At 37.9% G+C, this 16,470-nt stretch overlaps 1 protein-coding gene across 2 annotated transcripts in view; it reads left to right on the forward strand.

Annotated features, from left to right (window-relative positions):
* atp2b3 (ATPase plasma membrane Ca2+ transporting 3) overlaps nt 1–16,470 on the forward strand; it is a 62,182-nt gene that overhangs the window by 14,555 nt on the left and 31,157 nt on the right. For both annotated transcript variants that reach the window (XM_023335970.1, XM_023335977.1), the window contains exons 3-10: nt 328–525; nt 4,718–4,975; nt 6,334–6,459; nt 8,233–8,358; nt 11,306–11,347; nt 12,619–12,783; nt 16,034–16,105; nt 16,217–16,359. In XM_023335970.1, the coding sequence (XP_023191738.1) occupies nt 328–525; nt 4,718–4,975; nt 6,334–6,459; nt 8,233–8,358; nt 11,306–11,347; nt 12,619–12,783; nt 16,034–16,105; nt 16,217–16,359 (1,130 nt within the window). The remainder of the gene's footprint in view (nt 1–327; nt 526–4,717; nt 4,976–6,333; nt 6,460–8,232; nt 8,359–11,305; nt 11,348–12,618; nt 12,784–16,033; nt 16,106–16,216; nt 16,360–16,470) is intronic.

Raw genomic sequence — 16,470 nt, forward strand, 5'->3', positions numbered from 1 at the left:
GCATTTACAGCTGATGGCCAGTAGTTGATAGTGTATTTTATGATGCATTAGTGTCCACTTCAGTGGTCTGTGTGCATTTATAACATAAAAATCCACAAGAAGCACAAGAAAATGGCTTTTAGATAGCTGTCCACTGCAGTGACCACTATGCATGAAAGGATTAAGATGAAATTTGGAATATTTTAGATCACTAATTAATCAAATCTCACTGGCATTCGACTGCTAAGTATAACATACGGAAGTGAATCATGTTGTGAAAGCGAATGTTGGATGTGAACTTCACCTTGCTCTAATTTTTGCTCTGACCAAACACGTTGGATCTTTCAGGTGTCAGCGGCGACCCAGCAGACTTGGAACGTCGATGTCAAACTTTCGGCCGGAACTTCATTCCGCCGAAGAAGCCCAAGACATTCCTGGAACTAGTGTGGGAGGCTCTACAAGATGTCACCCTCATCATCTTGGAGGCTGCCGCCATCATTTCACTCGGCCTCTCCTTCTACCAGCCGCCTGGGAAGGAAAGTGAATGTAAGGAGAAGGGTGGTGTTGGGCGATGTGGTGGTGGTGGGGGGCATTGGTCGGTTTTTGCGGACGTAAGAGACAAAGGTGATCTTTACATTGTAAGGGTTTTACATGAGGCAACAACACATACAAGCAAAGAAAGGCATTATTTCACCACAAAGAGGCATTTCCGAGAAAAATATTTAATAAGTATTGAATGGACAACAGGACCCAGCTACACACAGCTGGAGATAGATTGTGAGCAGCCAGCAGCTGTGCAAAGTGGCCAGAAGATCTATTTTGCTTCCATTTATTCACAGTGGAAATTAAAGAACCTCGGTGTGAGACACTTTGGTTGGTAACTGTGGTTTAATAAAAGGGTTTAAATGAATTCTGCTCACATTCTTGCGTTGGAGAGCAGGGCTGGAGGGATCGAGGTGACAGGTTACAGAAATATTAATATGTTTAAATGCAGCGATCTCTTTAAACTTTAGCTTAAAGAGATTGCTAGAACTCACAAAATCTCAAAATAGTCCAAAACTGTTTTTCTCTATTTGGAAATTTAGCAAATGACTGAAATCTAAAATGTAATACTTCATACTTTGGTATGAGGTATCAGTAATAGCAATGGTTTCTCAAACAGTAAATGAGTCGTGCTTACAATTTAGAAGACATAAAAAAATACAAGAAATGTATAGTAAATTGTACAGTTTAGTTTAATTTGTCTAACTAATTAGTCTAACATCTTTTTTGAGCCTGCAGTCTTTGCCTTCTTCTGAAAGTAATATTTTACTGTGCTTTAATTTTCCCCTGTCAAATGTGGTTGCAGTGAGCGTAAACTACATCAAATCATATTGATGTTCATAAATCAATCAGTCTCATCATGACTTTGCAAAATTGATCCCAAAGATTAGCATTTCATACAACTAATGAACCCCGACGACAATCAGACTTGTGTGTGAACGGTTAACAGGCTATTCAGCTTTGGGAGCCCAGAGTATTGTCACAAGATCATAGTAAGATGAAGGAAGCTAATAAAAAGAAAGCACAAGTAATGGCGACGGCCATTAGTGGAGCACTGACTGCAGCTTCTGCAGGGAAGTCTGTTTGGATGTGGAGTCAGAGCCAGGAGTGGTGAGACTGTGATGTTAATTGACACAGACTTCCTTCATAATTTCATAATATAGTGTTCAGCCTTTGCTTGCTTCTTGACTTACCTGACCTGGCTTCTTGTGTTGCAGAATTATGATGCATGTCTCACATCAATGACATGAAAGTCAGATAAAATGCGATATGACCATTCTGACTGCAGATGCTTCGAAAACAATCAGATTTGGTTCAGTACCATACGTGGAAGTGCCACAGATTGGATGTTTTGGGGGTTAAAAGATTGGAATTGAGCCGTTGACAGATTGCGGTGAAAGATTTGGGTTTGGGTTGCATTCACCTGCTGTGTGAACAAAGTCTTAGTTTCAATGAAGATTCAACTTCCAAAGATGGATCAGCCAGTTGGGAACTAATTGACCAATCAGTCGCAGATTTGCGGAAAACGTAAAAGTGATCAGCTAAATATGGATATGGCTTACTTTCACAGTCAATGGGAAAATTATAGTTAATTCTAAACTATTTCAAAACATTTACAGCTAGGTCATTAATCTAGATTATAGATAATGTTTGTGTTTGACAGAATCTATATGCTGACTTTCTTGGTGACGTCTTGGTTAAACAAATTGTATCAAATAAAGCAAAAAAAGTAGAATAAACCAAGGCTGAAGCATTTGTCTTGTGTCATTACGTATTTATTCTGGAGGTAACGTTTAGTAAATTATTTTTATTTTGTTTTTGGTTGTTATTTATCTTGTTTTGCTGTACAACAATAAGTATAAATTGAAATAATGTTGATAAAGAGAAACAAAAGGCCAAAAAGAAAGAAAGGTTCAACTGTGGTGTCCTGGTGAAAAGGAAGTGGTGTGAGTGAGCAGAGGATGCAAATATGGGACAATGTGGTTCAGTCTGAAACCTCAGAGTGTACACTTGGTAGCAAGCTGCGAACTGGTGCTACATCCAGCGCTGTACGTGAAGCAAGCATGTTCCAGCAAGCTGGATCCGGATGGATTTAAACTGTCAAGTTAAATCTAAACTGAACAAGCAGCTCTGCTTCTTTTGACAGTGAACGGCTGCTGGGAAGAAAAAAAAAACACCAGCAGGTTCACGCAGAACAGAGCTGATATATTAATAGCCTAAGAAGAATAATTTGCCTCTTGTGAGGTTGCCATGCGATCAACTGAGTAAGAAAACAACACGGCCTTTTGTCGGAAACTGCTACTGGTGAAATGTTGTTCTTCCTTGCTTTAGGTAAAACCTTTATTCTGAAACTAGGTGACATTAATGAACAGTAATACCAGAATGTGCCTGCATACCTGGCATGGCATCCTGATGCCGGATCCGGCCACAGAGGAAATTTAGATCCCAGAGAAGGAGAGAAGAGCAGCATCTTAAAAAAAATAAATACAAAAAAGCTGTGAGACATTCTCTCTCTTCTGACCTTCTCTAAGACGAATAATTGTACAAATGTGTTGAACTTACATAAACGGTTATGCTGCGCTTGAGATGAAATTATATAAGAACAGAACATCAACCATGAATCGCATTTAATGTGCCATGTTCAGGAACAGTAGCGGACTGGTTTTTGAGACTGGTTTGAAAAATATGTACAGTTAAGCCTAAAATTATTCACACCCTTCAAAAAAATATATTTTTAAATTGACTGATATTTCTTCTTACAAGAAATATTAATGTTTTGAAGTGGGCCAACTAGAATGCTGACTTAAATCTGACCACATCCCGGAATCCGTAGAGGGAGTTAAAGATTAGGGTGATGGCAAGGAGAACATCCAACCTCAGAGTTGGAGCTTTTAGCAAAACACATGTCAGAAATATCAGTGGAAATGTGTTGAGTACTCGCCACCAGATATAGGAAGTGTTTGATTGTTGAATTGCCAAAATTTTGTTGGCGAAGGGTGTAAAAAATGTGTAACAAGACAAAATTATTAAAACGTAGATAAAAACAGAGACGACCCTATGAGAAGCAAATTTTTCGATTGAATTTAAATAAGTTTAAATTCAACCAAAAATGTTGTACATTTCCCTAGGCTGTGAATAATTTTTGGGTTACCAACACATGAAATCACTTATGTGGGAAATTAGGTCATTTTAGCATATAGTGTGAGAGTACAGAAAATAGGATGAAGTCATATAGATGTAAAAGGATGATGGTTCGTAATTTAAATTCAATGAGATCATGAACCAAACAAGGCCATAAACACGACATCATGTAGCAGCATTAACTAACCTTCTTAAGAAATTGATGTGTAAATTTTACAGAAATGAAAGCTCAGTGTAGAAAATGTATCAGATATATCCGTCCATCCACTTTCTTACACCCTTGTCCCTATTGGGTTGCTGGTGCCCATCTCCAGCGAGACATCTGTCTGATCACGGATCATGTTTAAAAGCCTGACCTGCTGAATGGGATTTTGGATATTGATTTTCTTGAAAAGTCGAGAAAGTTATATAGCGACAAAGTTGCTAAATTGGCAACAGTAGGGTGATTGCTGTCAACCTTCCTCATACAGATGTGACCTGTATCAGCCAGGCTCTCTATCTGCAAAGCACAATGGCAGATAGAGATTTCACAGTGTCTGATTTTCAGACCTTTGCTGAGGCGGTTAAAACTGGTGGATAAGATCGGTTTCTATGTACAATGTAAACTGCCAGAATTCCACTGTAAGATTGTGGGTGAAATATTTTTTTTTCCATGTTTACGTGGCATTCTCGTTGTTAGAAATGATGCGGCGGTCAACGTTTTACTGTAAGACAAAATGTTTTAACTTAAGAAAAATAATGTTTTTCCAAAAATGAACATGAAAACAACTTATAAAATGAATGTACTAAAGTAAAAATCTACAAATTACTGTTTTCGCCAATGAATTTATTCAAGGTAACTTCATATCAAATTTGTAGTTTTGAATTGCTTTATAGTTTACAGATTTTTCCTTTCTCAATTTTACTGTATACTGTACAATTTTACTAACCCTACTTCCTAAAATTAAGGAAATAGGGGTCGATTTAAGGGGCCGCCAATGGAAATATTACACTAGTTGGTCAGTTAGAGTTTGATTGAAATGTGAAGCCTAACGTCTACAACTCCTCTCTTCAGTGTGCGGGGAAGTGAGTGGCGGAGCGGAGGACGAAGGGGAGGCTGACGCAGGCTGGATCGAGGGCGCTGCCATCTTGCTTTCTGTTGTGTGCGTTGTCCTGGTGACGGCGTTTAATGACTGGTCCAAAGAAAAACAGTTCCGGGGTCTGCAGAGTCGGATCGAGCAGGAGCAGAGGTTTGCGGTGGTTCGGAAAGGAAACGTCATCCAAATTCCCGTGGCTGACATGGTGGTGGGGGACATGGCTCAGGTCAAATACGGTAGGGGAACTGCACCTGTCTGCACCATCCTGCATAAGCTTACTATGTTTCCCTCGCATTGAAAAGTCGCAAAGAAGGTATAAGATAAAAAAGTTATGCAGATGACGTAGGGAAATCATTTAATTAAACTTACATGAGTTTGGTGTTTAAACGTTTATGGAACATGTGACTCTTTTTCTGCTTAAATATGATGTCATAGCAAAAGAAACCCTGATAAGTTAAAAAACATCATGTTTCATGTTTTTTCATGTATTTGATAGAAAAAATATGTGAAGTTCTTTAAAAGAAGTTGCATTAAAATCATGTTATTTTTGTTTTTCTCAGATTATTAACTCATCAAGTTGAGTTACGCCGAGCAGAACTATGTGATCAACTTCCGATCTGCATTTTTTGAGAAACTTTGACCTGCCATTATCAATTTTAAGCAATTTCAATTTCTCTTTAAGAGCTATAAAGACATAACAACAGCCTATAAAATGCGTTTTTCTAGCTTTGCTTCAGTGAGAGTTAATTAATTATTTATCTTAGAAGCAAATGTGACGCCATGATGTGTTTGTGGGAGTGGAAAGTTTCTTTAAAAGTGTTTCACCTATATTTTAAAAGAAAGACAAAATGTCATGGATTTGATATTTTAGACAGCTTTATAGTTGTGGTTGTTAGGTGTAGCATTACTAATACATCGGTCTCCATCTGCCAACGTTTCCAAGTCCAACTTGCTCTATGACAGAGAGGCTAAACGCCATTACTTTCCTCCCTGTCATCTTTGTGTTGGAATGAACCATGTACATATTTAAACAAGTTGAAAAACTATTCATTTAAATATCGTCCTACAGCTTCTGACTCTTTTTTTAAACAATTAACTCATACTGACAGCTGTATGAGTGAATTTAGTGCAGTTCTTTGGCTTCTGTTCAGAATTTTCCTCCTTTGTTCATCAAACTTGCATGTTTTCTCTGTAATATTATTTAAATAGTTAATACATAAATTATATTCCTGTTCGGTCACCCAATGTTACAGTATTTGTAAATATTCAGATTAGCCACAACTCTCCTCTTCTATATGTTTTTACATTGGCTTGTTTTTTCACTTGGGTAAAGTCATCTTCTCTAAACATAAACATCTATGTGAGTCTCCTGTGAAGGTTTAGTTCTTTTCCTCCTTCCCTCTGACTCTTAGCCCATTTCCTCATTAATTATTCAGTCTATCAATGGACTGCTGGTCCCTGTAATATGTAATGGTATCCACTTCTTAGCACAGGAACAAGATACTGTATATTGAAACAATAAGCGCATGCTTGATATCATTTGAACAAAAAAGACAAGCATACAAAGCTGATCTAGATGGGATTTGTGCTTCAGGTGACCTGCTTCCAGCTGATGGCATCTTGGTCCAAGGCAATGATCTGAAGATAGACGAGAGCTCCCTGACAGGAGAGTCTGACCACGTTCGCAAATCTGTGGACAAGGACCCCATGCTGCTCTCAGGTTGGTTCTGACTTCTTGCTACTCTTATGATCAAGCTAGCTTCAACTATATCATTATATTATATCTGCACTACATGATTTGATTGTTTTTAAAGGGCATAGTTGCAAATACAAACTTAGGTCATTGAATTAATTAGAATCCTAACTCACATTGTCAACTAGAAAGGTATGGATTTAAGTTGATGGAAAGTGCTGGGCATGCAGCTCTACCACTTTTTATTTAAAGAGTTCCTTGGCGGCACAGGAATGAGCAACAGTGATTCAGGTCAGATTTGTTGGTACATTTCCAAGGAAGTCACTTATTGTTCATCCACTCTAGGTAGGGCTGCATATAAACTCCAGGAAATGAGAAGGATTCATTTCTGAACCACACCAACAAGCTGCTCTTGCAGAACGATAAATTCAAACACCCTGCCTGGAAACCTTCTGGCCTTAAAGGGGCAGTGTTATGTAAAATCGACTTCTATAAGTTTTACATCATGTTATAATCTTGTTCCCTCATCAAAAACATGCCAGGAGTGTTGCTTTGAATCTTTAATGGAGGTTTGAGAAATCCTTTAATCTCCCACGGCAACCATTCAACAAATGCTTGCTCCAACAAAGCTCCACCTACTCCCAGAAAGCTCCTCCTCTGAGCTGGAGTCTCCAGCAGAGCTTGTGCCTCACAGAGTACCCCTCGCTCACAGCTCCCCCACTCAACTCCTCCAGACTAGCGGCAGCAGCAATTAGCAAACAGCTGGTGGAACTATGAGTTCCTATGATGAGTCTGCTGAGCTCACCACAGGAACTACTTTTCAGTGCAATACGCCTAAGAATGGTAGAGTAGCATTGTTGTGATGACATACTGAAGGCAGAGTGTCGGAAAGAGCAGGAGCTTCTTAAAGAGACAGAGGTCAATTTTAAGACGTTAAATTGCAAAATCTAAATTTTTAAAGTTACTTTTGATATATACAGCATTTTTATAACTGAAGGTAACAAACTTACTTAGCTGTGCTATAAAATGGCACTATATGCATGGAAACTACATAATACCGCCCCTTTAAGAAACTTCTCTCTTCACAGTTTTCTTCTAGTGTGTGTTAATGACTTTGTTAAAGTGAACTTCCATTTTATCGCTTAAAATTACAGTTGAATTGAAAAACTTTTCATATCCTAATTTTAAACATAAAGCATGTTATTCTCCACAAAGCACTGCAGTAGCTTGGACCCATAATGCTGTGAGATGATCGAGGTTCAGCTTCCTGCAGGAAAACTCCAAGCATAGAGCCAGAGCTACAATGGGATGACTTAGATCAAAGCATATTCAAGTGTTACAATGGCCCAGTCAAAGTCTAAACCTAAATACTACTGAGAATCAGACACTTGAAAACAACTGTTCGCACATGCTCTCTATTCAATCTGACTGAGCTGGAGCTCTACTCTTTTTAAGAGAGTGGGTAAAAATTTCAGTCTCTAGATGCGCAAAGTTAGTGGAGACAAAGCAAAAGATCTGGTTGTAAATACACAAAGGTGAAAACCATGGATCAGTTATGATATTTTGTGTTGGTCTATGACATAAGATCTCAATAGAACACACTGAAACTTGTGATAACAAAAGAAAATGTAAAAAAGTCAAAGTGGTCTGAATATTTTTGTTTTTTGCAAGGCACTGCAAAAAAAAGGAAGAACATATAAATGCAAGATTACACCTTATTACTGTTATGCTTCATAGCAAAACTTCATAAATATCTCCTGTCTGTGAACGAAAGCCAACCCGAAGTGTTTTTCTGTTAAGGAACCCACGTGATGGAGGGCTCAGGTAGGATGCTGGTGACAGCCGTAGGTGTCAACTCCCAGACGGGCATCATCTTCACCCTCCTTGGTGCCGGAGACATGGAGGAGGATGGAAAAGAAAAGAAAGGTAATCTACCCTGCAGTGAGACACACGACTAAAAAAAATAGACTAAAACAGCAGTTTACAGTCAAAAGATAAAAACTTTTCTTCTGGAGATGCTGTTCCACTTATTTGTAGTTTTGCCTGCTTGTATCAGTTTTTATTTGTGTAAATTAATTTCTAGTCATGATTATTTTAAACTGGTCCTAAATGAGTAAGTATGACTACAACACACCCACATAAATGAATTAATGAACCAACCACAGAATTAGCCCACTCATGCCTAAAGCAAGAGTCCTGGTTAATGACTGAGCCTGATGATGATCTGAAGAACTTTAGTGTAAGGAGCCTAAAGTTAATATCCAGAGGTGTATTCTTTCCACTAACTTCAGTGCAACAGTGACAAAAACACTACTGAGTAATGAGGTGTGAAGTCCCACTGCAGGGTCTTACATGTATATAAAATTTATATATATATATAAAAGTCCTGTTACACAAGTGCAGTAGACTCTACCGAAAGTCTCAGTAAAATACATAAGGAAGAAAATACAGTGAAAACCTGTGGTGTGCACCACTAAGTAAAAAATTAGTAACCCTAAAGCAATTAGCACTTTAAGCGAATGCTAAAGCCATCTGTTTTGAACCAAAACTTCAAAACAGATGTCGAACACCATTCGACTGAAAGTTTAAAACAAAGCCGAGTAAATTAATGCTTTAGAAATTATCCATAAGAATTTGTTTATGTGAAGCTAAATGGGCTAAATTTGCAGACCATGTTTGGTCTGAATCTACGGAAAAGTTTGACTTGAAGATTAAGCTACATACAATATAACAATTAAGAAGAAAGGAACAACACAAAAGCGACCACAACACTTTTGTGTTGTGTTGTGGTCTATATTACCAATAGTAATATTACTATTGGAATATTATTTATTCCAATAGTAATAACAACCATAAAGCAACGAGATGACGCATAAAGCTAGATGATCATCTTTGCTTTATGTATTTGCTAAAAACAGGCCATTATATGACCATAAATAAATCCAAAAAGAGCTCCATCAGATGCAACTCCCCTCTATAAGTAATTAAAAAATACATCACACCATGATCCTCCAACTACTTCCTGTCTTCTTCTTCATGGTTTGTGCCAGTGGCAGTTGATGATCGTGTGACTCGTGTAATGTGGACAAAGTGTTTGCGTCGCAGTTTTACACAATAAGCCAATTTTCATGCGGCTGAAAAGCCACCTCATCCTAGCATCAAAACTTTTTATCGAAAAATAGGAGTTTTGTTCTAAAATGGCATGTTTCCATTAAATACATTTATTTTCCGTTAATGTCACATTGCACAGTCATATGGAAACGCAGCCTGTAGTCATTGCTTGCTTTGTTGTTGCCATTTCTTTTTCTACTATAGTTTTTCCCTCCCAATTAATACTTGGACATTGTGTAAACAGTTAGCTTTTTTGGTAGTGATCTTTTGTGACTAACCTAATAGTGGCCACACACACATGAATTAATTCTTTTATTGGTCTAAAATGAAATGTTAGAAGATGACATAATTATTTTTAAAAAGTCTCAATGAGTAGCAGGCCACCATTTCTTTTGTATTTCCTTCCCTCTTGGGAGTCCTGCCTCTTGAATAAGGGGAGGGGAACAGGTTGTCACTTTAGTGCCCTGAAGCTTGTTGTTTTCATAATCCATGCACACTCTCACGTTGCTCCACGTGTGGTTTCTGGTGCTTAGTCAGATGCCTTACTGATTTCAGATAACAGATATGACAGGAAGCACGCCCGTTTACACTAATAGATCATTTAACCAACGTCCTCACCATCCTCCCTCACTATCTCTCTCTTTTTTAGATCTTCCTCACTTATCACTCCTCCTCACAGCTTCTTCCCTGTCTTTTCTCTGCTTATCCACACCTCTCACTCCTTGTTTACCCCATTATTCTGCCCCTCTTTGCACTCCCCTGTTTCTCCTTCTCCTCCCTTGATTTGAGCGAAAGAGAGGCTGTAGATTCAATCAATTATTGAAAGAGCAGAAGGGGAGGGTGGGTGGAAGGGGGATGGCAAGGAAGGGATTGAGGGTAAAGCGTTGTTTGGTCAATGCTCGAAGCATTAGTCTATTCTCAAATCTGTTTTGGAAGTGCCCTGTGTTCAGGAAACGCAGGCTGCACGGACTTTCAGAAGCACTTATAGTTAACGTCATTAGCAGCTTCCACTGCTGCTCTGGCTTCTGCACAGGAATGTATGTGCTATCATTGGCATCTTCGAAAAGAGAAAACATCATCCTGGGACGCAGCAACAGACTGGCTGATGATGGCTAGTTTCTGAAAGAAATACTCTCGTGACTCCTCCCTCTGCTCTCAGATATGTGTCAGGATGTCATGATTGGAGCCGATAAATGATTTAAAAACCGTAACATGCTAGCTTTTCCTTTCGCCACGTGTGTTTTCTTTTATAATTCTGTCGTTCATTTTCATGCTGAGGGAATATCATATCACATCTTTCATTCTTTGCAGTCATTTGAACAAATACTCACTTGTAATTATGATCACATTCATTGCTTGAGTTTCTTCTTTTTTTCTCCTTTTTGGCCAAATTTCCACCCAAAACCTTCCTTTCTCACAGAGGACAGTACTCAGTTGCTCATCTCTGCAGATGCCACTAACAGCACAGTCACCAATGGTATGTGAGCATAAAGTTCTCTGCCCTGTCCCTTTCCTCAGTCAGTGAATGGACCCCGCACTGTGCAGTGACAGTGACAATATGATGGGCATTTAACAATGTCTTTCAGTTTCCTGATCGACTGTAATAAGATGAGTGCACTTGGCTTTCTCTTTCCTTTGGTATTGTGTCTGTGTGTTCATTTTCTGATTCTGGAAGTGTGTGATTGTCCCCGAAATCAGAAATATAATATGTTTGAGTGTAAATATAGTTCTGTTTAACTCAGCTTTATTTTTTTCCCCTCAGGAAAACAAGCTGATGGAGCTGTGGAGAACAATCAGAATAAAGGTAGATGCTTTTGTCAGTTCGGTAAAATTCAGTGTAAAGTTCAACAATATGTCATCTCAAGGCGCTTTACAAAAACAAAACAAAACAAAATTTAATTCAATCCAATCATACAGACAGATTCCAAGTCAGATACATCAAGTCTAGTTGATCCTAGTTATCAATCAATGCCGTCATGTTCAGTTTATTACACAACAGAATACATTTGTCTTTGTTAAAGCAGCAGTATGTAACTTTTATTTTTTTTTAAATTAAACATTAGTTAAAACTGTCTCTATGCCGTAACAGTATAACATAAGACAGATAATCTAAGAAAAGATGGATGTCCTCCATCTCCTCCCTGAGATACTATTGCACCACTCTCAACCAAAGACAACCAATCAGAGCCAGGAGGAGAGTATTAGCTCTGTCAGTCACCTGCTCAGTGTGCTGATAGAGGAGAAACATCTTACTGTTACTGGAAAACCATTTATCCACCAGGTGGCAAGCTAATTAGCCTTAGCATTTATGACAGGTTATGTTAGTTGCAGCATAGCAAAGAGAAAGGATGAGACAAAGAGGAATGAGCAGCGCCACACGGAGGGTGACTGACAGCGCTAAGACCAGCCTCCTGGCTCTGACTGGTTATTTCTAGTTAGCACAAGAAGAGGACCTCAATTTTTTTCACAGATTGTCAGTCTCATATTACGACATAGTGACAGTTTCAGCAAATATGTAAAAAAATATTTTTTTTTATAAAAGTTACATACTGCAGCTTTAAAAGGGTGACATTTTTTATAATTTTGTCTTTAAGACAAGCTTTTAGTTAAAATTATTGGATTATCAGACTACCTAGATTTACTATAGCAGGCAATCGTCAGCATAGCAATTAACTTTTTTGACAAGTAACGTTAAAAATGGTGTTCTCTTTAAGTGCAAGCCCGGTGGAAACACCTCAAAAGACTTCCAAATGTATTTGAATCACTAGTTTAAGAACCTTGCAACTTTTACTTTCCACTATACAAGCATGCGCTTTATGGTGCTGGTCTATCACATCATTTCTCAAAAACGTAAATTGAGGTTTTTGGTTGTAAGAAGACAAATGAGAAAATGTCCAGGGCTACGAATGCTTTGACAATACACTGTAACCAAGCTTTAGGTTGTAAGTGAATTTTTTAAAGTTGCTACTTCAGATTTCAGTTTTTGAGCCGAGTATGGCTGTGGCACTGGCCTACTTCATCTTAATGTGTAAAAGTTTATTAAATGTTTTCTTTTGACGTGTTTTTTTTTTCTAGCCAAGAAGCAGGATGGGGGTGTTGCTATGGAGATGCAGCCCTTAAAGAGTGCAGAGGGAGGAGAAGTGGAGGACAGAGAGAAGAAGAAGACCAGTGTCCCAAAGAAGGAGAAGAGCGTTTTGCAGGGAAAGCTCACCAAACTGGCTGTGCAAATCGGCAAAGCAGGTGCACAAATCAGCCTTTAATATGTTTATGTGTTTATGGGTGGTTGAATGGAGTGCTTATTAATTCAACTCAGGTTATTTATAAACTGCTAATTAATAATATGTGAAGGAGCGTCAGTACATACAAAAATAAATTCCAACTTCCTTCCAGCTCTAATATAATGCAGTCAGTCTCATTTATAATCCTGGTCGGTTAAATGTTCACTAGTTAAGGAAGATAAATGTTTTATAAAGCATTCGGTACAATTTATGGGACGTAAACAAGAGTACATGCAGTATGACATCTGGCCAACAGACAGTTTTGTGTTAATTCCTCCCTAACAAGAACTATCTGGTTCTAAACCAGTTTTAACTACCTGGTTAAAACCAGTTGATTCATGTTCACATTACAGGGTGACATAAGCGTGGCTCCCCGCCAGTAACAGTGATAGCAAAGACGGGTTAAAGAGCATCGTTAGTGAAAATGTTGAAAGCGAAATGGTGAGATATAATTGTTTTTTGGTGTTGTTTTTGCATTTGTCCTTTTTAATGCTCCGTAGTTGATATTTAAGTATTATTAATAATCTCATCAAATTTCCTGTCAATTTTGACCATTTTTGTACACAAAAACATGGTGGGCTGCCGGTGTGCTGCCCCACCACTTCTACCTCCACCCTTAGCTTGTTTTCTAGGGGGAAGCTTGCACGTTGGCGTATGTATTATCACATTACCTAGCATTACTGTCTCCTGACATTTTGCAAATGGTATTTTATATTGCCTGAATTCCCAAAACAATTAATCACATATTTCGATGCTTTTATAAACTGAGAAGAGAAGTGAAATTTTGACCCAATTTAAGCTATTTTTGTAGATGCAGCCACTTTTAACCCTCTTAATTACCATCAAGTCAGAACACATGGGATTTGTTTTTTTTTCTTGCCCTTGAAACTATTATTATGCAGTGAAAAAGACATAGTAATACTGATTGACTTCCAAATACTGAATTTTGCTCCAATAACATGAAGATAAATTCTCATTGTCTTTTTATAATTTTGTCCGTATGACGTTCCTCTTTCAAATAAAATCTCAGTTCTGTTTTAGCACATTAGCCGACAAAGTCTTCGATCATGTAAACTAAACATATCTCTGTTGGGCTTCACTCTGGGCGAGGCCTCTTTGCTCCATCCATAAACAAACAAACCAATAACAATCGGGCAGCAAAAATCTCTTCAGTGTAACCCGATAGTTTTACGGGTTGAAGCTTGAGCATTACGTGGAAAGGAAAGTCAAGCATAATCAAGTTTAAAATGAGGGGAAATACATAAATGACCAGTATAAGTCTGCTGTCACGCACACACACACACACACACACACACACACACACACACACACACACACACACACACACACACACACACACCCACACACACACACACACACACACGCACACTAAGGAAAAACATCATGCACGCCTTCAGAGAAAATGCTGCAGCTCTTTCTCTGTGAAATATTTAAAGTTTGACCTAAAAAAGGCTCTGAATCTTTCATTCACCCACAAACAGAGTGTTGATAAAAGAGCTGTTTAAAATGGCATCATTCAGTTCTAAGTCTTCAAAAAAATATGGGCTCATGGTCATACAGCTCCAACCTGGTTCCACAGGAGAGGAGCTTGGTAGATAAAACATCTGCCTCCCGTTCTAGTTTAGAAACTCAGTAAACTTGCAACCTGATAGCAAAGGGCTGCATTGGGAAGATACAGAACGATTAGATCTGTGGCATATGTAATAACTTCATTATTAAGGGCTGTGTATTGTATGTTGGTAGGCGAATGTTAAATTCTACTTTGGATTCAACAGGAAGCCAAAGAAGACACACAAAAATTCAACAAAAATGATTTTTTTTCTGTTTAATTTTCATCAGAATCTGGCTGCAGTGTTTTGGATAAGCTGAAGGCCATGGTTATGGTATTACTGTTGCCCTGACTAAGTCAGGTAAAAATTAGGGATTTCAAAAGTTATGCAAATTTTTTTCTCAAGAAAAATAATTGTGTGTATGAGACAGATCCAAGTAGGAAAAATTATTTCATAACTGAGACTAGGCCTCACTAAATCAGTACTATTAGGTTTACAAAGTGTTTTTTCTCCATTTCATGTGTTTAAAAAGTAAAGAAACATGTTCAGAAATAGATATGGTACAGCTGTTTGTCAATAGTTTAATAAATATGAACCATCAGGAAAACCTCACTTCAAACTAGAAACAGGACGCTGAAACTGAAGTCTGTGATTCCTGCTAAAAGGCTGAGAGCAGAAAATCTTATTTTTTACGGTGTTGTGTGGGAACATGTGGGATGGGCAATAATTATATTATTAATTATTACTGGGGGGGGGGAATCAATTGCAACATGGATATTAATTTATATTAATGATATTTGATATCTGATATTTACAAACGCTGAACAGAGATTGTTGCTTTTGCAGATTTTTTTTTCTCCCCACTGTTGATTCCATTAAAAACATCAATAAAAATGAATACATAAAAAAAAAATGATTGGACCAAATAATTGTCAGCTGCTTTGTAAAATGTAATGTAACTGGTCTACTCAATTAAATGATGGGCAAGTTTCTGTTGAAATGAGTATTTAAAAATTGTGATTAATGTTTAGATGTTTTTTTACTGTCATTTTAAATGTTACAGCAATAAATACTAGAGCTAAGAAGAAATGACAACAAAGTTCAAAGTGGCCTCTAGCAAAATTAGCGATGTTTAAAAATACTTAATGTGACATTTGTCAAAACTATTATGAGTTTGAACTGATGAAGATAATGGCTCTTCTTTTAGCCTCGTTCTTGTGTTAGTATCGTTCCTTCATAGTTCTCTTTGATTCTCCAATCCTCTTGCATACTTATTAGGATGGATTGTGTTTTTGTTGTTTTTACCTGAAATAAGTTGCATATAATATTTACGGCCAGTTTTGTAAGACTGTTTCTGCTTGGGACGGCTTCCAATCCTGGAAGAGAGCTTGTCTTGTGGTTTGAGTGTCTAAAAGAACTGACAGTGCGAAAATAGGATAAATAAAAATACATTTTAAAAATTCTGTTGTAGCTGACGTAAAGCAGAAGACGCCTATTATTTTATATAATAAATATATAATATAATATATATATATATAATATAATATAATATAATATATAATACATATATAATAGTACGGCTCTAAGCAGAATGCTTCGTAACTTGCTGTTTTTAATTTCACTTCTCTTTTCTCCCTGCAGGTTTGGTGATGTCAGCCATCACTGTCATCATTCTGGTGCTGTACTTTGTCATAAACACATTTGTCGTTAAAGGTTTGTGTGCATGAACCATTTTAGCAGAGCAATGCTGAACGCTGGCTACTCTAAGGAGCAAACTTGAAATGAAACTGTTTGGCTAAACATGGTCTCCGGTTTGTGTTGCAGGTCATACGTGGCTAACAGAATGCACTCCGATATACATCCAGTATTTTGTCAAGTTTTTCATAATCGGAGTCACTGTGCTGGTGGTGGCTGTGCCAGAAGGCTTACCTCTTGCTGTCACTATTTCTCTGGCCTATTCTGTGAAGGTATAGCCAACACACCTGGTTCATGTAGTCAGCCTTCACTTCAGTTTTACTCCCGGTGCAGACACTATCTGAAGTAGTCAGTGTGATGTTTAAAATTATTTCTGGTGTTGT

Source organism: Xiphophorus maculatus, chromosome 1, assembly GCF_002775205.1.
Source record: "Xiphophorus maculatus strain JP 163 A chromosome 1, X_maculatus-5.0-male, whole genome shotgun sequence".
NCBI classification, from domain to species: Eukaryota; Metazoa; Chordata; class Actinopteri; order Cyprinodontiformes; family Poeciliidae; genus Xiphophorus; species Xiphophorus maculatus.